Raw genomic sequence first — 22,342 nt, 5'->3', positions numbered from 1 at the left:
ATTTGAGTAAGGGTTCATATTGTCTCTTGGATGAGCTACAGTTTTGCAAAGTTTTGCCATTCTTAAAGAATCTGCTAATTATATGTCCCTGGTTAGTTTAGAGACTTTGTGATAGTTTGGTCTTTATTCTGTGTTATGTTATGCAGATGACAGAGACCTACGCACCTGTCAGTGATGAGTCTCTTGGTGTCCTCCCAGGTGGTTTCCAGGAGGCTGATTTCTCGGAGAACCTCCCCAGCCAGCTCTGCATCTCTCTGGGCTAGCTGCTGGCCCTTGTCCCTAAGCCACTGCTCCTCGTGTTGGTGAGACTGGAGCTCATCCTCCAGCTGGTTGAAGAACCGCAGCCTGGATACCACAGAGAACGAGAGAAGAGGGAGCGACTCATTTACAGTCAGCTATTCACAACTCACACATGAGAGCAGGGTTCCCCAACTGGGTTCCTGAATTTGGCCCGTGGTTGATTTGATTTGGCCCCCCAAGTTTCCTGAGCAATGAAAAAATAAGCAAATCAGCTCCAAGTGATTTTAATTTGGGGAATCTGTTCCAAAGTATTCCCACTCATAATAGAGGGGATATACTACTGTATGTGATCTTATACAATGTAAGCAAGGTTTGAAAATATTATGGTTTAGTCAACTGATATGTCTGTTTGGGATTCTTGTCAATTTGCAGTCTACAAATTATTAGGAATTATGTTCCGGCCCCCTGACGATCCACTCAAGAAAAAATCGGCCCGCGGCTAAATCTAGTTAACGATCCCTGCATTAGAGAGTATTGAAGAGAGAGAGAGTAGCAGGGTATGGCCCAAAACCTAACTTGAGATCCAGTTGCATAACCATTGACATCAATGCATGATTTACACAGTCTTCCAAGTTAAACGTGTTCAATTTCATGTTTGAAATATTCTGCTCTTTGTGACACTAGCATTAAACTGTAGCTACCTCTGCTGCAGGGCAAGTGGGCTGGGTTCTCTGAGGCTCTGGTGGTCCGCCTTCTCTTCAATGTCCTCCACACTCTTCAGCAGCTGCTCCTTCCTCTGCCTGAAGGAGCTCCACAGCGCTCCCAAAGCCTCTGCCTCGCTTTGCTTGGTCCCCACCAGGTTCCTCACCATGTCTAGCTCTCCGCTGAGACCATCAGCCAGCACCCGGCACGACGTCCGGGTGCCTCCCTCTGCAGTGCTGCTCACCACGTGTAGGTGGCCTTCAAATCAAATCAAAACGTTATTTGTATAATACGGCGTACAATGTAGCAATACAAAGTGCAGGGTAGCAATACAATTCAGAGGAACAAATACATCAAATAAATTATAATAAATTAAATCATAAATCATAAAAATACCTTTACAGAGGCTGCTGTCCAAGCTGGCTGCCAGGTTCTCCAGTCTGCTGATGTCTGGGACGATGGCCTCCAGTTCTCGCTGCAGCTCTTCCACCCGACCCCGGTCCCAGCTCCCTGCGCTCTCCACCGTTTGCCTCAGGCCTCGTAGTACCCCTGCAGCTGCACAGTGGGTCTGTAGGAAGGGAGGCATAAGACAGGCTGTGTTTTTTAACTCCAACATGTTAACCCCTTACACTCTATTTAACAACTTTTGAATGACTATCCCGAACCTTAACTCTTACCTTAACCCTGACCCTAACCTTACCCCTAAACCTAACCATATTCCTACTTATTGAATGTTTACTTAAAACAGGTTTCAGCAACATCTGGGTACTCGGAAATGAGGACCAAGAAAGGACGCAGGACTAAGGCAAGCTGGCCAGCCAAAGCTTACCTTAACATGCTGTCTGGTCATGTTGTCGGACCTATGCCCCCCTATTCAGCCTATATCTTACCTCCAGCAAGGCCTCTAGCTTCTCCAAGCAGTCCAGCCGGACTTCAGCCAGCTGCTGGGCCTCCAGGTAGGGCTGTAGGCAGCTCCCCTGTCTCCCCTGGAGGAGCTGAGCATCTTGGGGATCACACGAGGCACACAGACCCTCTGTCTGAAGCTCCAGGCTCTCCCTCACACCGCTCTGCTTCTGAAGTGCTGCCAGAGTCTCCTGCAGAATACCATATAGGATGCAGAGGAGTAGGAAGAGGAGATATATGTCATATATAACACTGTTATTACAGATATCTTACAGTAGAACAGACAAACAAACAAAAAACATTGACCAGTTGACCGTAGTTCGTACCTTGACTTGGGCCACAGCAGGCTGCAGGTCAGTGATGTTGACCTGGGAAGCTGAGTGTAGGTTGGAGAGGAGCGTCTCACTCCACTGAGAAAACGTATGCAGGGCCTGGTCAAACCGCTCCACCTGGGACAGGTGGCCTTGGAGCTCCTGGATTCTGTACAGTATGCAAATAACAGAAAAATCTATCGACTGTGTGCTGTGCAGTACTAATAAGACCTAATTGTGTTGGAAATGTGATGTGACAAAACAGACTTGATTTGGAAGACGTACAGGATCCATCTGCCAACAATGACAGTCTGTAGTAGTATAGTGAATAGGGTGCCATTTTGGAGGCAGCCTGATTGAATCAATGTGTTACTGCTGGACCGACAAACACACCATGTTCTGACTGACCTGTGAGGGATGAGTTCATTCTGGGAGCTCCATCTCTTCTTCAGCTGCTCCAGGTCCTCTCTAAGCTCCCTTGCCCGCTCCACTGGAGCAGTGGGGTACAGAGATGTTCCTAAGGTCACCAGGCCAGTATGGAGGGGCTCCAGCGACACCACCTCATACTGCAAATCCTACAGAAGACAAGCTTTTGTTGAGCATCTACTCCAGCAAGCCTTTCAACAAAATGATTTCCCAGACAGAGATGAAATCTAGTTCTGGACCAATAAACACCTTTAATGGAGAATTTTCAGGCTTAATCTGTCTCGGAAACGGGCCCTAATTACATATGGAAGCGTGTGCAGGATCAGTCCAGGAACATAAATTCAAAATGGATGAATTTACAGTACCTGCAAGTCTCGCAGCTCACTCTGTAGCTTTGTTTTATCTGCAGGCAGGCAATGGCTCTCAGGTTTGGATGTAGACTCACATCTCTCCAAGCAGGATACGAAGCTAGAACGATCCTTCTCATACCTGAAACAAAGTATCCAAGTTTAAAGATCCAATGCAGACATTTTTATCTCAATATCAAATCATTTCTGGGTAACAATTAAGCACCCTGCCGTGATTGTTTTCAATTAAAATGGTCAAAAAGAAACAAAAATAGCTTCTTAGCAAAGATCAATTTCTCAAGCAAGATTTTGCTAGGGCTGTCTGGGAGTGGTCTGAGGTGGGAGGGGAAAACCGAAAACTAGCTGTTATTGGCAGAGAACTCTCTTTCTTATTGGTCTAACAAATGTACCAAAATTCAATCCCACCAAAACAGGATCACATTTCAGGCAGTCTTTTCAAACAGCGCTTACACTAAAAGTGCATTATCATAATTTTCACAATTTCCTAGTATTATTCCAACCTAGGGCTGTGGCGGTCATGAAGTTTTGTCAGCCGGTGATTGTCAAGCAAATAACTGTCGGTCTCATGGTACTGGGCCATTAATTAACATATTTAGCATCTCCTGGCTTCCACAAGCCACTGATGCAGACCTTTGGAACATCTACATTTTAAAAGTCTAATAAATCCATGTAATATAGCCTACACCTTCAGAATAAATCCAGTATTTATTTTAGACAGGTCTAAAGAAGCATGATATGAAGAAAATGTACTCTATTTCAGAAGAACAGAATAGCATACTCTGATACTCTGAGTTGTCCTTATGTTAGGTCCTGATCTGGCTATGCCAAATGGCTGAGGGCTACACTAGTTCATTTAACAGACAAGATTTGCTTAGAATTCATAATTTTATAGTATGAAGAATACAACTGAACAAAGCTGAATAAAATATAAATATTTTCTCCAAACGATTTGAGGGAGTGCGCACATACGGCTATTCTGTGTTCAGCGGTTAAAACCTGTTGGGGACCAGGGGGTGCTATTTTCACTTTTGGGGAAAATCGTATGATTTTTAAACGGCCTCGTACTCAATTCTTGCTCGTACAATATGCATATTATTATTACTATTGGATAGAAAGCAGTCTCTAGTTTCTAAAAACGTTTGAATTATTTCTCTAAGTGAAACAGAACTCCTTTTACAGACCATTTCCTAACCGGAAGTGAGATTTCCAAAAGCGAACTCTCTCTTCAGGAGCTTGTCTATAAAAGGGCATGTCACTTATGACTGTAGAAACACGTCATACGCCTTCGCCTGGGTGTCATGCGGAAGTGAGAGAAAAAATCAGTTGATTATCTCGACCAGGGACTGAACACAACCTCTTGGACTGAGACGTGCGCACTTTTATTTATTTCCTGGGCGCGAAGTCGGACCTGTACTCGGCTCATTGAAGAACCTTTTTAAAGGTGAATATGATCTCTGGCTTCGATTTTCTTTGATACATGTCACAATATCATCTTAAAGTATGTTTTTTCAATATAGTTTAATTATATTATTTGAAATTTATTCTGGACTTTAGACGTGATGCGACGCAAGAATTGGTTCAAGAACGAGAGGCTAGCAACGCACGGCCAGTGTGCTTGCTAATTCTGAGGGAAATCGTTCGTTATGGATCCAAATAAAGTCGGTTCTGAACAAAGGACCCCTTGGAGAACATTCTGATGGAAGATCAACAAAGATAAGGACCCAATTTGGGATGCTTTTTCATATATATCTGTCGAACTGTGCTATGCTACCGTTTGACTAGAATCACTGCTGCGTGTGTGCTAGCTATTGTAGTAAGCTAATATAACGATATATTGTGTTTTCGCTGTAAAACACTTCAAAAATCGGAAATATTGGCTCTGTTCACAAGATCTTATTCTTTCATTAGCTATCCACCATATATGTTTCTGAAATGTTTTATGATGTGTAATTAGTAGTTGACGTTGGTGTCTGTATTTTCTCTGGCTACTGCCGTGCGATTTCTGACTGTAGCTGTGATGGTGGCTATGATGGTAGCAGTAATGTAAAACTGATTTATAGCTAAAATATGCACATTTTTCGAACAAAACATAGATTTATTGTGTAACATGTTATAGGACTGTCATCTGAGGGAGTTTTTTCTAGGTTATTTAGGTTGGTTCTAGGTTGGTTCTAGGTTAGTTAGGTTAGCTACTTGCATGCTACCGTTGCTGTGAAAAACTGTCTGTCTGTCTTTTGTATTTGGTGGTGAACTAACATAAAATATGTTGTGTTTTTCGCTGTAAAACACTTCAACAATCGGAAATATTGTCTGTATTCACAAGATATTTGTCTTTCATTAGCTATCCACCATATATTTGTCTGAAATGTTTTATGATGTGTAATTAGGTAGTTGGTGTCTGTATTTACTCTGGCTACCCCGTGCGATTTCGACTGTAGCTATGATGGTAGCAGTAATGTAAAACTGATTTATAGCTAAAATATGCAATTTTTTTGAACAAAACATAGATTTATTGTGTAACATGTTATAGGACTGTCATCTGAGGTAGTTTTTTCTAGGTTATTTAGGTTGGTTCTAGGTTAGTTAGGTTGGCTTGTGCATGCTACCTGCAGCCTACTTGTGCTGTGAAAAATGTCTGTCTGTCTTTTTTTATTTGGTGGTGACCTAACATAAATATATGTGGTGTTTTCTCTGTAAAACATTTTAAAAATCGGACATGTTGGATGGATTGACAAGATGTTTATCTTTCAAATGCTGTATTGGACTTGTTAATGTGTGAAAGTTAAATATTTCAAATCTTTTTTTTGAATTTGCCGCTCTGCCTTTTCAATGGAATGTGGGAGGAGTGCCGCTAGCGGCACCCCTGACCTAAACAGGTTTTAACCAAGAAATAGGTATTCCTATATGCTTAATTTAGAGTTTTATTGTAACATTAGTTGTTCTACAAACGTTGGGCTATATGTTTTGATTTTTAATACATTATAAGGCTGCATGATGCGACTCTAACGATGATTTGAAAAAAGTTGCTTGAAAGGCATGAGCTCTGCTTTCGTTTTTTGCGCAGGCTGTACACACTACATCAGTCACTCATTCACAATTTGACAAGCACTTGATAATGCCTAGAATTTCACGGCGGCATCCCCTTTGTGTGGCCATAATGCACCCTAAAAAAAGGCATTATTTTTGCGGCCGGTGGCCGCTGTGCACTTCTCCCTGAGTGCTGCAGGCTCCATCATGTGATTGGGTCTTTCTCACAGGCTACAAGTGAAGACAGACACATTGGGGATGCAACTGCGCAAGCCCTTATCCAATTCCGAGGTGCATATTGAATATATTGGAAGAACTGTCCACATTTACTTTTCTTCAGCCAACAATATGAGTAGGCCTAACGAACAGCAAAAACTCTAGCCTATGTCAATCTACTATCCCCCACAGAACAAGTCAACCTATTCTATTCTGTCCAATAAATAAATATTCCAAACATAGTCTGGGACAGTTGTGGGATGCGATAGATCCCAAATTAATACCAGCACTAGCATCAAAAACCTTTTTTTACGCAATGAGCCTGACACAACAGATCAAATGTTGATCAACTATTAGGCTATTTCTTCACATTATAAGCACAGCAATACGCACATGGTATTCGGCTATAAGCGCAAATGTTCCATTTGTGGAAAACACCATTATCAAAAGTGACAGCAAATGCAATTATGCATGTAATGCTTTTATTAAAAAGGTGCATTTTTATGGTGAAAATTATCCTTCCCAAACTTGAAACTCACGCGCTGCTTTTGTATGCCACTTGGGCTCTACACCCCTTGTAAAGCGGATTAATGTGCTTCATTTTAAGAAGTTTTAAGAACCTTATTAAAACATATAGGCCTATGGGCTAGGCTACATGACTATGATTAGAAAAAGACGGGAAAAAACGTATTGTTTCTTATGCTGGGCATCATTCACAAGTGATAATATATAAGTGATAGGCTAATATTGTCACCCATCAGACTATTCTTAATTATTGTCTTTACGTATACTAAATAATATATGTGTGTAATTTGTTTTGATTTAGAATGGACCATTATCATGCACCTGTATCAAAACAGGCTCAGCGGGGGGAAAAAACATGTCATCAATGTAATTAAATAGCGAATGGCGGACGCTTTTCCCCGTGTGTCACGCCCTGACCGTAGAGAGCCCTTGGTTTTCTATGGTGTAGTAGGTCAGGGCGTGACTAGGGGGTGATCTAGTATATCTGTTTCTATGTTGGTGCTAATGTGGTTCCCAATTAGAGGCAGCTGTTTATCGTTGCCTCTGATTGGGGATCATATTTAGGTAGCTATTTCCCCACCTGTGTTTTGTGGGATATTGTTTGTGTTTTGTGTTTGTGTACCACGTAGTCACGTTTAGTTGCTCATTTATTTTATGTATTGTATTTTCTTTAAGTTTCACTTTGCAATAAATATGTGGAACTCAACATCCGCTGCGCCTTGGTCCCGTTCTTACGACAACCGTGACACCGTGGTTTATTTTCATGCTAGCCAGGTAGGCTATACTCCTGTTGTAAATATAAGCAATGTGCTTAATATCAGGAAAGTTGAGAAATAAATACAGTAGGCCTAGTCTATAGAAAGCTGATCCTCCTATTTTTAGTAGAGGCCATCACTCTTGTTTTCTCGCGCAATTGCATAGCCTATATATTGCGCAATATGAGATCATGGGCTCTCATGAAGTGTTTGATTAGATTTTCGAATACATTTGCATCGATGTCAGAGTGATTAGAGGGACAATAGAGTGCTGAGTACCAGGCAGTTAGCAAGTTTGGTAGGCTACTAATGACCACCAGCAGCATCCGAGCTTGGAGAAGCCTAATTACCGTGAATAAACGGTCACGTGGAATTTTACCTCCTTCATGACTCGTGACTGCCGGTGTGGCGGTAATACGGTCACTGCAACAGCCCTATTCCAACCTCAGGGTGGAAATATATACAGTTGAAGTCAGAAGTTTACATACACTTAGGTTGGAGTCATTAAAACTCGTTATTCAACCACTCCACAAATTTCTTGTTAACAAACGATAGTTTTGGCAAGTCGGTTAGGACAGCTACTTTGTGCATGATACAAGTAATTTTTCAAACAATTGTTTACACACAGATTATTTCACAATTCCAGTGGGTCATAAGTGTACATACACTAAGTTGACTGTGCCTTTAAACACCTTAGAAAATGCCATGGTTTTAGAAGCTTCTGATAGGCTAATTGACATCATTTCAAATCAAATCAAATCAAATTTCTTATTTGAGTCAATTGGAGGTTTATCTGTGGATGTATTTCAACCCCTTCCTTCAAACGGAGTGCCTCTTTGGTTGACATCATGGAAAAATCTAAAGAAATCAGCCAAGACCTCAGAAAAAAAATTGTAGACCTCCACAAGTCTGCTTCATCTTTGGGAGCAATTTCCAAACGTCTGAAGGTACCACGTTCATCTGTACAAACAATAGTACGCAAGTATAAACACCATGGAACCACGCAGCCATCATACCGCTCAGAAAGGAGACGTGTTCTGTCTCCTAGAGATGAACATACTTTGGTGCGAAAAGTGCAAATCAATCCCAGAACAACAGCAAAGGACTTTGTGAAGATGCTGGAGGAAACGGGTACAAAAGTATCTATATCCAGAGTAAACAAGTCCTATATCGACATAACCTGAAAGGCCGCTCAGCAAGGAAGAAGTCACTGCTCTAAAACCGCCATAAAAAAGCCAGACTATGGTTTGCAACTGCACATGGGGACAAAGATCGTACTTTTCTCTCTACTATTATTCTGACATTTCACATTCTTAAAATAAAGTGGTGATCCTATCTGACCTAAAACAGGGAATTTTTACTGGGATTAAATGTCAGGAATTGTGAAAAACTGAGTTTAAATGTATCTGTCTAAGGTGTATGTAAACTTCCGACTTCAACTGTATAAAACATGTGTTTGACTGCACTGGGCCTTTAAGAACAAGAGGGACACTTAAAAAATGTACAAAAACTAGCGTTTCAGAGCTAAAAGCCCAGTTTCCCGGATTCATACTAAGCCTAGTTTTAGACTAAAAAGCACTTTCAATGGAGGTTCTTTAGATGCTTTTAATCGAGGACTATGCATCATCTGTGTCCGGAAAACCTGCCCAAAATGTCTCCCTCCAGCCCAGCCTTCCTACTTTTGCCATAGAGACAGCAGTTTCTCCAGTGTGTTCTGTTTGTCCTTGGCCTGCCGTAGACTCTGGTCGTAGCTGGTCTGTAGAGCAGCCACGGCCCTCTCAGCCTGCTCCCTGTCACTGAGTCTACGTGCCCCAGCAGACAGGGACAAGAAGGCTGCCTTCAGCCTCTCCAAGCTCTGGCACACATCCTGGGGGATAGAAAGCAAGAACCACATAATGAAATGGAACATTTTACTAATACAACACCATATATTATATATAGCGCTGCAAATACAACACTAGGGAAAAGACAGCGAGACAATATTGCCAGTCAAATGGCAGAACCTCATAGGTGGCAGTGTGCCAGGGAGATGATCTGAATGTACAACCTTAAAGCTAAAAATGTGTATCTCCGAGGAGAAGAAACAGTAGAGGGATTCAATTGTGGTCTTATGTCTGAAATGAAATTAAGATAATGAACTAGCCTAAGTAAGTAATTAAATAAGTAGTTAGTAAGATACAGTCAGTATATCGTAATGATGAAACCAGTGTGAATGAAAGACATACCATGTGGTTCTGGAGTCCTTTGTAGGTCTCTGACGAGGAGGTACAGGAAGTGACAGGATGGTCCAGTTTCTCGTGGAGATCACCAAGAGTTGTTTGGGCCTTTAATTAAAATAATTCAGAAAATCATTGACTTTGACATTCATCATCTGCTCCAACACCTTTAAAGGGATACTTCGGGATTTTGGCAATGAGGCCCTTTATCTACTTCCCCAGAGTCAGCAGATACCCATAAACGTCTAGTCATTGCGCTAACGCTAGTTAGCATTGGCTCACGAAACTACCTCTAACGTCCTTCATGCTGGACACAGAGACATAAAAATGGTATCCACGAGTTCATCTGACTCTGTGGAAGCAGATTAAAGGCCTCCATGGCAAAATCCCGAAGTATCCTTTTAAGGGATATTTTAATTGATTCTAGAGGTGACATATAGGTAGCTAGTGGTAATTCCAGCAGTGGTGTCTCGTTCTCCCGAGGTGACTTGAAGTAACCAAGACTCTTTCTGTCAGTCGTACCTCTTCAAGGCTGGTGTGGAAGCGGTGCTGTGTGGAGGAGCTCTCCTGTAGCTGTCCATTTAACTGGTCTACACTCTCTCTCAGCTCCTCCCAGTACCTGAAGATGAAAAGATAATACTCTGCAACTTTTTGTAGCACAACGTAAAAGCTAAACACATAGGTTCAAATCAAATCAAATCACATTTTATTGGTCACATACACGTGTTTAGCAGATGTTATCGCGGGTGTAGCGAAATGCTTGTAAAAGGTTCCAGAACAAGATGTCAATATATACTCAGTGGCCAGTATATTAAGTATACCCATCTACATTGAGTGTATAAAACATTAGGAACATCTGCTCTTTCCATGACATAGACTGACCAGGTGAATCCAGGTGAAAGCTATGATCCCTTATTGATGTCACTTGTTAAATCCACTTCAATCAGTATAGATGAAGGGGATGAGACAGGTTAAAGAAGGATTTTGAAGCCTTGAGACAATTGAGACATGGATTGTGTCTGTGTGCCATTCAGAGGGTGAATGGGCAAGACAAAAGATGTAAGTGCCTTTGAACGGGGTATGGTAGTAGGTGTCAGGCTCACTGGTATGAGTGTGCCAAGAACTGCAACGCTGCTGGGTTTCTTCATGCTCACAGTTTCCAGTGTGTATCAAGAATAGTCCACCACCCAAAGGGTATCCAACTTGACACAACTGTGGGAAGCATTGGAGTCAACATGGGCCCGCATCCCTGTGGAACGCTTTCGACACCTTGTAGAGTCCATGCCCCAACGAATTGACGATGTTCTGAGAGCAAAACGGGTGCAACTCAATTTTATGAATGTACTAATGTTTTGTACACTCAGTGTAGTACCAGGTCGGACCCCCTTTTCCGTACAGAACCGCCCTACTGTATATTCTTTGGGGAATGGATTGTACAAGGTGTGGCGTTCAAACATTGCTCAATTGGTATCAAGGGACCTAACGTGTGCCAGGAAAACATTCCCCACACCATTACACCACCGCCACCAGCCTGTACCGCCATCGACTCATGCTGCTTACGAAACAAATATTTTTGTTAAAAACATTACATGAACATTTCTGTAACTTAGCAGATGCTCTTATCCAGATAAATGCACATTTACATCGCATTTAGATTTTTACAGTCAGTGCATTCAACCAAGGTAGGTAAAAACATCCACAAATCAGTACCTGCCAATCTGGGTGAGCCGGGCCTTGATGCGGGCTGCCTCCCCAGAGGAGATAAACTGGGCCAGAGCCTGGGAGTCTGCCTCTAGCTGGGAGAACACCTCCGCCCTGTCCCCCAGCTCCACACCCACCGCCTGGGAGGAGAGGGTAGGATAGAGATTGTTAGGCGACTAAATGCTAACGTTGATTCATTATCACTTTTCTCAAATGTCAGATCAATAAACAAAGGTTTTACTGTTGGAATGGGGTCATTCAAGTTAAGTTATGAGTGCTCTGTTGAAATGATCTGTCCCTGATTTGGATCAAAGATGGAAAATCTTCTAAGCAATCAACATGTGGTGCATACCGTCTAGGGAAAACGTGCTGAAACATACATGAAATGCAGAGGCTGCTGACAGTACCTGGACTGTGTTGATCTGTTGTCCAAGTGGAGCAGCAGACCTCTTTAGAGCATCCAGCTCTTTCTCCTTCTCAGAGATCCACGAGGAGAAGGCCTCAAACTCTGTCCCGAACCGGTCCCACTGAGTCTTCATCCCATCAAGAGCCTTGACACTTGAAAAGGAGAACGATTCATTTAGCTCAGTGATTCTCAGCTGGTAGACCGGGAGGTTTTGAATAGGTCGCAGGTGTCAGACTTTTTATTTATGTATTTTTTTGCTAGGATGAAAAAATACTCGGTCTGAACTTTCATGACTAATAACACGTATAATGTGTGTAGAAATTATAATGAAACTACATTTTACAATCATTTAATCTCTGAAAACAATTTTTCTTCAATCACCGTATTTTCAATATAAGCATATTTTGTTGATTTTGTGGTCTCAAACCAGTGAGTTTACCAATGTTCTTCATTAAGAATATGATTACTATGGAATTACTTACATTTACTGTCAAAATAGTACACTATCTTTCCCAGTGCATAAAAATTGAATGAAAATGTGATGCGAATATTGGGTCGCGACTGAGACAACCCGGTTCAATTTGGGTCTTGAGGGAAAACCAGTTGTGAACCACTAATATAATAAAACTGTGTAGGTAGACAACAACAAATAGAACTCAGGGCCCATATTCATAAAGTCTCTCAGAGTAGAAGTGCTGATCTAGGGTCATGTTCTCCTTGTCCATGTAATGCTAATCATTATTATCTAAAAGACAAAACTGATTCTAGATTAGCACTCCTACTATGAGAGCGTTTATGAATACAGGCCCAGATCAGAACCTCGACTAGGAGGTGTTGTATTACTCTTTCTTGAGGCCAGCCTCCACTTTGTCCAGTTGTTCACTGAGGGAGCGGGCTTGCTTCTGTAGCAGGGTGGTGTTCTTTGGGCCGAGCTGGATCTCTGCTGCTTTCCTTAACAAGGTGTTCACCGTGGAGGCTTCTGCGTCACTCTGCTTTAAAAGGGCCTGTTATGACAATGGAGAATGTGAGAGTCAGAATGTGACTGACCCGTTGTGATATGACTAAGTTGAATTATTCTTGAAAGGTTTTAAAATCTTAATGTCACATCTCAACATGTAGCCCGAATAGCAAACCTTTGATGTAAAGACATGATACAGCCCTGACAACTGTCAACTATCCTTCAAAAGTGTCAAATGCCACACTAAAATGTTCACAAAATGTACTTCTCACTCACCCTGGCCTGGTCCAGATCAGTAGCCAGGCTCTCTGGGCTGCTGTAGTTGAGGTCTCTGTCCACGACAGAGCGGGCCCTTGTAACAAACTCCTGCACTACCCTCTGCTGGCTGTCAAACTCCTGCCACGAAGACAGGGTCACCTGGCGGACAAACAGAGACATTCAATACACAGACACCCTGACACCTGGGGACAAACAGGGACACACAGGTAATAGACAGATGAACAAATGGGGACGTTCAGTACACTTATTAACACCCTGATATGGTCTGCATTGTTACATCTTGAGTAGACAGGTTGTTTTTAATCCACAGCAAAAATACCACAGGTAAAGATAGTCCTGGACTAAGAAGCACTTTTAATGGACAATCTCAATTAAATACGCTTTTAAGTCCAGAACTAAGGTTAATCTGTGTCTAGGAAACTGACCCTAAGGCTCTGGAACACTGTGCAAGAGGATTTCCAATAAGCCCAGACAGTACATTCTGGTGAGAGAGGTCACCTCTAACTCCTGCTCCTGTAAGTCCATGGTGTGGTCCATCTTGCTGAGTGTTGTCTCCAGACTCTGTAGGTCCTGCTGTAAGGTCTCCCCCAGCCCCTCCTCAGCCTGTAGCTGATGGCCCCTGGTGATCTGCTGCTGCACATCCTTTCTCTTCATCCGCAGACGCTTCAGCTGTTGCTGCACACAGACAAGAGACAATCAAGGTGTAAGTGTTGGAATGTCATGCAGATGCTTTACATGTCATATACTGTATTACTGTTTGAAAAAAGAATGCATCGACTGTTCAGTATGACAAGAAAAATGACATTTCCAACAACCACAAAAAACATAATTTTCTTTAATGAATACAATGTAAAGTTCCAACAGCCAGGGCAACGTTTGTTGCTCCAACTCAATCTTTTTACATCGCATAAACCTTTGAGAATAGCTCAATCTAATCAGAAGCAATGTGCGGCCAGTTATCCATCTAACATAGACAGCCAGTGGTGCTCCACTCCAGTCCGACTTACCTGGTGAACCTGGAGCAGTTGCTGGGCCTCCCTGACGGTCTCAGAGTCCAGTATCCTGGTCACTTCCTGGTGTACCTCCTGCTGACCCTGCACCAGCTCATCCAGCGTACCACGCACCTCCTCCCTGAACTGCACACAGTCCCCCACCGCCAGCACCAACTTCTCAGACTGGGAGACAAAAACACAAGAGAATATTTTTTTATTTTTTTATTGAATTCCCATTTCCAAACAAAACAAATGCAGGACTTTAACATGGACAAACATGACTTAGACACCAGAAATTACTGAGATACCTCGCATTCAAACCAAGGTGCAAGAACAGTGGAGCAAACTAAAGAAGAAAATATATTCAACAACTGTTGGTATAAGGACAATGTAAGTTGGTAAAACAGGCTTGGAGACAACACAGAGGAAAGCGAAACAGCCTCACTCAGTGATAAGGAACCCTAGCCGACCCAAACAATCGATAACATATCACCTTAAGGTTGTGATAGTAGTGGATCGATGATGAAACCACAGAGGGAGAGTATCAGGAATGTGGGTGCAATATAATGCTGTGGTTCTGACTGTGTGGCCCGGACAAGGGTTATGCTACAGCGCTGGATACCTAGCTTACAGCATGTTGATTTATATTAGACTATTCTTCAATAAGACAGACTATATTTAATAGAATAATTAAGCTCCAGGATTAATCCAGATAAACACTGCTAGGACCTGTAATAAGGATCACTAATGTCAATCTGGAGGAGATTCTCATGGGACAAACTGTTGCAAAAGACAGACTTCAGCGACAGAAGAGTGTTGCAGCCATAGAGTTCTACATGCAATTCTGACTATGGTTGCAGCCCTATGTCCTACAGTACCTGGGACGACGAGAACTAAGTAAGTAAGTTATGGGTCTTTCCATGCCATTTCAGCAAGACATGTCACCCAACACCTCAGATTGTTCTGAAATCAATTATTTAGTTAGAAACCCATAAGATTAGCATTTATGCAACATTATTTTGTTTAAATATAACTTGATGTGTGAGAAATTAATCTAATTGATTGCACCCAAATTAGCCATTTCAATTGATAGGATTCATATACTATTCAACAAATATAGTACTTAACATCTGATTTGTAACTAACTTTTTTTAACAATGAGTAAGACTTGAGGAATTCAAAATAAATGGACAAAAGCCACCAACGGACCCCCCATGCCAATCCCACCATAAAAGCCAGTATACAGTATCAGTTCTCTATGTCTGACAAGTAGTATGGAGCTGCGGCTTGGAGTATTGCTTCTTCAACCTATGTAATCTATTCTCAGTGAATTTGGTGATGTTTTTTCCCATCTTCAGAAAAATTAGTCATTGAAGTTGTTAGGTTTATGTCCCATCCTAAATCGTGATTTCACCAGGTTCTGACCACTAGATGGTGCTGTTCCTGCTATTAGCTTTAAAAAAAAATCTGCTTCTAACTACATACTACAAACAATCTGAGATACTGGGTGTCAAAACTCCTATTCTTTGTGCTTTTTGAGGTGGAACAAACCTTATGTAATGTACTGCCCTTCCCGAGCTTAATTTCCTTACCTCAGTTAGATAGAAGAGGAGGCCCTTGAAGTTGGTGGAAAGTTTATTCAGGGCCCCAGCCTGCCTCTGTGCATCTGTCTCAGAGGAGATCTCTATCAGCACAGCCAGACGGGATTTTAGCCAGCCCAGGTTCCCCTCCTGCAGCTCTGCATCATTCCTCAGCTCCTGGAGAAGGGAGAGTAAGGTGTCAATGGTTACTGTTCTGTACAGTGTATTTATCTCAACAGGGTCATAATGAGTAGGGCGCACCATTGAAAAACATTTTGAAAAGGAAAGTCTAGGTAGTCCCTCCCTGTTTTAGTCCATTTATGTCAGTTTGGTTCCTAATGAACACGACCCTGATGTCTTTAAAACATAAAGTATATGCATTGTCGTACACACGGGGGGACTTACTGTAATGGTGGACTTGACCTGTCCGTACTTGCTGGGGTCATTGGCTCGCTTCCTCAGCAGTCTGAGTTGGCTCTCTTTAGACGACAGCCAGGCTGACAGCTCAGAGAACCTGGGATGAAGATGGGCAAAGTATGATCATACAGTATATCTACCCAATATTTCAGTTTTCACTAGGTTTAAATAGTAAATAGATTAGTGGTTTGTTACAGTGGCATCATTTCAGCTAAACCTAGGGTATAGCAAAGTGATAGGGTGGGGGTGGTTGAGGAAGGGGGGATCCCCCCCACCCAATAATTTTTTTAAGATCATTTAATGTATTTCTACACAATTTAAACATTCTAAGACAGCGAAAACAAGCAACATTTACTACAGCCACTATCACCCAGCCTCATTCCCTTCAGTCGATATTAGGGGATTTATCATTCTACAAACATACAGCAATTAGCTGCTGCTGCTCACTAGTTTAGTGCCGGGATGAAAAACTCTAGTTTAGTTTCATGTGAAGTCAAACAGCAGTTACCTAGCCATCTACAGCCATCTTCCACCTCTGCACTGTTTTAAGAGAAAAGTTGCGCTGTTCACAGCAGATGCCTCGACTCGTTGCGCTCTAAAGACTTCCCACCCGCTCACCCAGCCAGAAAAAAGCCTGCCCTTCTATCCGCTAAACTGCATTTCCCTTTTAATCAGGATTGGAATGATTTCAGTAGCCTATTTTAAATTGTTGGTGTTGAGCTACGCTACGGTATGGCAACTGCCATACTCTGCCAAACCCAATTGACGCCCCTGGTTTGTTATTAGTCAGTGCATAAATATGGATAGTGAGTAATGAGTGACTACGAAAAGGCAGAAAAGGTCCTTGGACTTGAAACAAAAACAAAACAAAATGATACGTTATGATGATTAATAAGATCATACAAATCATCATCATGACAGTCTTGGATCAGCATCGTTTGTGAGGCCTTATTACCTAGTGTTAAAGTCCTTCCACTTGTCAGGGTGATGCATCAGTTTGTGATGGGTGCTGTCTATCTCCTCCCGGAGCTCAGAGTAGGCCTTCTTAGAGCTGTCCAGAGTCTGGTGGGCTGGGTCTCTGTCCGGGAGCTTCTGACACAGTTCCTCCATCAGCTGTAGTCTCTTCTCACACAGAGACTGAGGACCCTTCTCTCTGAAGAAGCCCTGCAGAAAGGTACATTGTTAACGTGACAAACTCTATCACAGGGAGACATCAAGTGCCAAATACATTGACAATCATCAAACAATAACTTATGTCATGAAATGCAATTTCTGAAATATGCACTGTGGACCAGCACTGTGATTGTGATAGATTTTATTCTACAGGGTAGAGTGACAGTCCCCACACATTCACTGCCTGATATGGGCCAGATCATGTGATCTCGGCAAAGCAAACGGAGTTGCACCATGGAATAGAGATCACTATTAGATCAGGATGGAGACCACAGCCATCAACCCGTCTCACCCTGTGTTCCTTGACCAGCCTCTCGCTCCCCATGCCAGCCAGGTGTCTGTTCTCCCTGGTCAGCTCTGACTGACACTCCTGAAGGGAGACCATCAGCTTGCTTCCCTCCACCTCTACCTTCAGTTGCAGCAGATGGTAGGGCGCCTCTGTCTGGACATCCTGAGAGAGGAAGGGAAGGAAAGAGGGAGGGAGTGAGGGAAAGAAGGAAAGAGTGAGGGACTCTTTCAGTCTCACTGATAACCTGAACATACTATACAATGCAATGAAGGTCTATCCAGGACTGACGAAGTGCACAAGACATTGAAGAGGAATTTGAATGATGGCTTTGAATGATTATGATAGCTAGTACGTGTCCTTTCTGTCAACATGGCACCAACCTTCCAGTGTTTGTGCAGTTTCCTGACTGTCTCTTGCAGAGTCTGCTGCTCCTGCTCTGGCAGGATGTCTGTCAACTCATCACACGCTTTCAGGAACGCATTGAGGACCCGCTGGTCCAACTGCCCAAAGAACTCCTGCAAATATTGACAAATATTTGTCACTGAGATTTTCCTTATGATCCTACCCCTCCTCCCCTTATCTACTGATTCCCTAGTCAAGATTAGCCTGGTCCAGGTCCGTTTGTGCTGTGCAGCCAAGTGTGCAGCCATTGTCATGCCAAACATTAAACATAAGAGTTGGCAAGGTCGCACAAACAGATCTGGGACCAGGCTAAGTCCAGATCAAACAACATCTAAAACCCTGGTCCTATCCATGAGCAAGCTCTTGTCTTACTGTGTGTTTTCTGAGCAGGTCTTCTGGGTGGCCTCTCTCCATCAGAGAGGCCTGAGCCACCTTGAGCACCTTCTCCAGCTCGACACGGGACTCATCAAACCTCTTCATTAAGCTGCTGTTGGCCTCCATGTGTTTCCTCCAGTCAGTGGACTCCTTGATCATGGCCTGTGACACACAAATACAGACATACTCACAAGCAGTCTCATCATCACCATCATGTCCTTCAGGGACAGTAAAGTTATATTGAATTGATTTGAACATGCTGTATAGCGCGGCTACGTCATTCAGACGCTCTCTCCCTCACATTATACAGTGCGCTACATACGTTTCCTGCCAAAACCCCATGATTGATTGATTGATCAAGATCGATTATGTTTATTCATTCCTTTCCAAAATCATACACAGCTCTAACCTAACCGTGAAGCCTGCAGTGCCATGTATAGTCATGTCTAGTACCCGTGAGGACGCCTGCAGGTCAACAACTCTCTTCTGCAGCAGGGCCATGTCCATGTGCTGTAGGGTCTTACTGCTGTCCAGGGTTCTCTGGATGCCCTGATGGTTCTTCTCAATCACTGTCAGACACTTCTTACAGCTCTGGGTGAAGGTCACCAGCTCCTGGAAAGGCAGAACCAGGGTAGTAGAGTTTAGAGACTTTGGGTTACTAGTAATAACATAAATGGGTAAATTAAGCAATTTGTTCATGTTAACTAATTAGGCAATTAAGTAGTGTTAACTAACGGGTAAAATAATGTTTTAATAAAACGTAACAGCACAGTGTCTTAGGTTCTTCATATATGAGACTTATGTAGAATTATGTTTTGCTTATGTAGAAGTCGGTCTAACACTTTGAACGGCAACCAAAACCTAATCCCTCAAGCACATTTCATCACTCATTCTATTCAACCCCTGACCCTCCTGATCTCACTTGGCATTTCTGTTTGAAGTCCCCGGGGGCCTCTGAGTCCCTGGAGCAGGTGATGTGGCTAGCCTTCTCCAGAGCCTGGTAGAACCCTGTGATGTTCTTCTCCATCTCCTCCAGAGGGGGAAGCAGTGACTGGGCCTCCCGCAACAGCGGCAGACACCTCTCCCTTATCTGGTGGAAGGAGGGCACAGGGAGAGAGGGAGTGTTAAGGTCATCTAGAGAGGCATGGCTGATCGGAAAGACTAGGTGATAGACAGAGGTAATCACTGATCTAACAAAGTTGGCTAGGTGAAAGCAGGGCTTCCAGTAAATAACTTTCAGCAATCTAGTAATATCTGATCAATGATTATTCCAAGGAAAGGAGGAGGGAAAGATGCAATTTTGAACAATTCGAACAGGAACAGGTGAGATGGATGGTCACCTTGCTCATCTCCTCCTTGATAGAAGCCATGACAGCCAGCATCGTTGAGACCTCATCCGGGGGTGTGTCCTTGGTCAGCAGTTGGGCGGTGCGGGTGGCTGTTTTACAGGCTGCCTCCATGGCAGGCACTTTGTGCTTGATGTCCTGGAAAGGGATGCGGAAGGACAGAGATCAAACATCGGTCCATTTCTTCTTACTTTTAGTATTTATGTATTCATTAATTGATTTAACATTTACGTAACCAGGAATGTCTATAAAGGACACATTTCTTGATTTACAATAACAGCCTGATGACATTGCAACAAAGTGAGCCAAGCTGAAAACTTTATAGATAGTTCAATCAATTTTGAAAGAAAAGCAAATGTGCATGTTCTGTATGTTCTGTGTGCCTTCAGAAAGTATTCATACCGATTAACTTATTCCACATTTTGTTATGTTAACAGCCTGAATTCAAAATGGGTTATAATGAGTTGTATCTCAACCATCTACACACAATACCCCATAATGACAAAGTGAAAACATGATTTTAGAATTTATGCACATTTATTGAAAATGAAATACAGAAATATCTCATTTACATAAGTATTCATACCCGTGAGTCAATACTTTGATGAAGCACCTTTGGCTGTGATTACAGCTTTGAGTAGTCTTGGGTATGTCTGTATCAGCTTTGCACATCTGGATTTGGGGATTTTATCTCATTCTTCCTTGAAGATTTTCTCAAGTTTTGTTTAATTACACTGAACAAAAATATAAACGCAACATGTAAAGTGTTGGGCTCATGTTTCATGAGCTGAAATAAAAGATCCCAGAAATGTTTCATACACACAAAAAGCTTATTTCTCTAAAATGTTTGTTTACATCCCTGTTACTGAGCAATTCTTCTTTGCCAACATAATCCATCCACCTGATTAAACAGCATGATCATTACACAGGTGCACCTTGTGGCCACTCTAAAATGTGCAGTTTTGTCACACAACACAATGCCACAGTTGTCTCAAGTTTTGAGGGAGCGTGCAAATGGCACTAATGTTTAATTGTGACCCGTTTCAGGAAGCTAGGCGTATGTCGCATGTCACTACTTCACAGGAGAGGCATGTGAACCTTAATAACAAATTTGTATTCCATATGTAAATATGAATCAATTTGTTAAATTACGAGCCTAGTTGGTTTTAGCGACGGAAAAAGCCAGGAACCTTCCCGCTAGCCATGATTGGCTGAGATAATGGATGGGCTGAACATCCCGGGAGATGAGTTTGGAATGGTCCGCCATGTAGCATGCTTCTGTCTATAACATGAGCTGCTAAGTATGTGTCGGCGTTACTCTGGACCCTGATCTCTCATTTGACGAACATATCAACAATAGTTCAAGGACAGCTTTTTCCATCTTTGTAACATTGCAAAAATCTGAAACCTTCTGTCCAAAAATGATGCAGAAAAATGTATCCATGCTTTTGTCACTTCTAGATTAGACTACTGCAATGCTCTACTTTTCTGGCTACCCAGATAAAGCACTAAATAAACTTCAGTTAGTGCCAAACACGGCTGCCAGAATCTTGACTAGAACCAAAAAATGTGATCATATTACTCCAGTGCTAGCCTCTCTACACTGGCTTCCTGTCAAGGCTAGGGCTGATTTCAAGATTTTACTGCTAACCTACTAAGTATTACATGGGCTTGCTCCTGAACCTATCTTTACGATTTGGTCCTGCCGTACATACATACACATACGCTACGGTCACAAGACGCAGGGCTCCTTACTGTCCCTAGAATTTCTAAGCAAACAGCTGGAGGCAGGGCTTTCTCCTATAGAGCTTCATTTTTATGGAATGGTCTGCCTATCCATGTGAGAGATGCAGACTCAACCTTTATTGAAGACTCATCTCTTCAGTAGGTCCTATGATTGAGTGTAGTCTGAGCCAGGGGTGTGAAGGTGAACGGAAAGGCACAGGAGCAATGAACCGCCCTTGCTATCTCTGCCTGGCCGGTTCCCCTCCGGGTTGGCGCCCCCCTCGGGTTGTGCCGTGGCGGAGATCTTTGTGAGCTATCCTCGGCCTTCTCTCAGGGTAGTAAGTTGGTGGTTGAAGATACTCTCTAGTGGTGAGGGGGCTGTGCTTTGGCAAAGTAGGTGGGGTTATATCCTGCCTGTTTGGCCCTGTCCGGGGGTATCGTCGGATGGGGCCACAGTGTCTCCCGACCCCTCCTGTCTCAGCCTCCAATATTTATGCTGGAGGCTGAGACAGCTCCCCCCCGTGTATTTTGTTATTTTTTACTGCTGCTCTTTAATTACTTGTTACTTTTATTTACTCTTATTCTTATCCATATTTTTTGAAACTACATTGTTGGTTAAGAGCTTGTAAGTAAGCATTTCACTGTAAGGTCTACTACACCTGTTGTATTCGGCGCATGTGACTAATAAAATTTGATTTGATCATGTCAGTTTACAGATCGTACCAGCAAGATTCACAATGAAATAACAGAGCTGAGTGCAAGATGGGAATAAGTGTGTCAAAACTGAGAATAAGAATAGGAAAGACACGACCTCCAGTTAAAAGATCAGTAGAAACAAATGCAATTTAATCAGTTATGCTTGTCACAAACTGACAACATCAACCCCAATCTTTCTCACATTCTCAGACAATACATTCTTTCCAGTCATTCAATGGTTATGTATGTCTTTCCAGTCATTCAATGGTTATGTATGTCTTTCCAGTCATTCAATGGTTATGTATGTCTTTCCA

At 42.6% G+C, this 22,342-nt stretch overlaps 1 protein-coding gene across 1 annotated transcript in view; it reads right to left on the bottom strand.

The window, feature by feature from the left end:
* The window catches only part of LOC111963508 (nesprin-1-like), a 141,572-nt gene that overhangs the window by 90,686 nt on the left and 28,544 nt on the right, over positions 1–22,342 (bottom strand). Inside the window, exons 19-43 of the mRNA XM_070443450.1 lie at positions 19,602–19,745; positions 19,184–19,351; positions 18,715–18,873; positions 18,259–18,423; positions 17,865–17,999; positions 17,488–17,646; positions 16,978–17,186; positions 16,011–16,119; positions 15,618–15,782; positions 14,041–14,208; positions 13,532–13,708; positions 13,031–13,171; positions 12,640–12,800; positions 11,798–11,948; positions 11,400–11,530; positions 10,212–10,308; positions 9,699–9,797; positions 9,153–9,340; positions 2,948–3,071; positions 2,565–2,731; positions 2,172–2,325; positions 1,833–2,036; positions 1,339–1,510; positions 942–1,200; positions 166–345 (exon numbers count right to left, since the gene is read on the bottom strand). Coding sequence (XP_070299551.1) covers positions 166–345; positions 942–1,200; positions 1,339–1,510; positions 1,833–2,036; positions 2,172–2,325; positions 2,565–2,731; positions 2,948–3,071; positions 9,153–9,340; positions 9,699–9,797; positions 10,212–10,308; positions 11,400–11,530; positions 11,798–11,948; positions 12,640–12,800; positions 13,031–13,171; positions 13,532–13,708; positions 14,041–14,208; positions 15,618–15,782; positions 16,011–16,119; positions 16,978–17,186; positions 17,488–17,646; positions 17,865–17,999; positions 18,259–18,423; positions 18,715–18,873; positions 19,184–19,351; positions 19,602–19,745 — 3,986 coding nt within the window. The remainder of the gene's footprint in view (positions 1–165; positions 346–941; positions 1,201–1,338; positions 1,511–1,832; positions 2,037–2,171; positions 2,326–2,564; positions 2,732–2,947; positions 3,072–9,152; positions 9,341–9,698; positions 9,798–10,211; positions 10,309–11,399; positions 11,531–11,797; positions 11,949–12,639; positions 12,801–13,030; positions 13,172–13,531; positions 13,709–14,040; positions 14,209–15,617; positions 15,783–16,010; positions 16,120–16,977; positions 17,187–17,487; positions 17,647–17,864; positions 18,000–18,258; positions 18,424–18,714; positions 18,874–19,183; positions 19,352–19,601; positions 19,746–22,342) is intronic.

The sequence above is a fragment of the Salvelinus sp. IW2-2015 genome, linkage group LG4q.2, assembly GCF_002910315.2.
Source record: "Salvelinus sp. IW2-2015 linkage group LG4q.2, ASM291031v2, whole genome shotgun sequence".
NCBI lineage: Eukaryota > Metazoa > Chordata > Actinopteri > Salmoniformes > Salmonidae > Salvelinus > Salvelinus sp. IW2-2015.
This window is presented reverse-complemented; position numbering and strand designations above follow the sequence as displayed.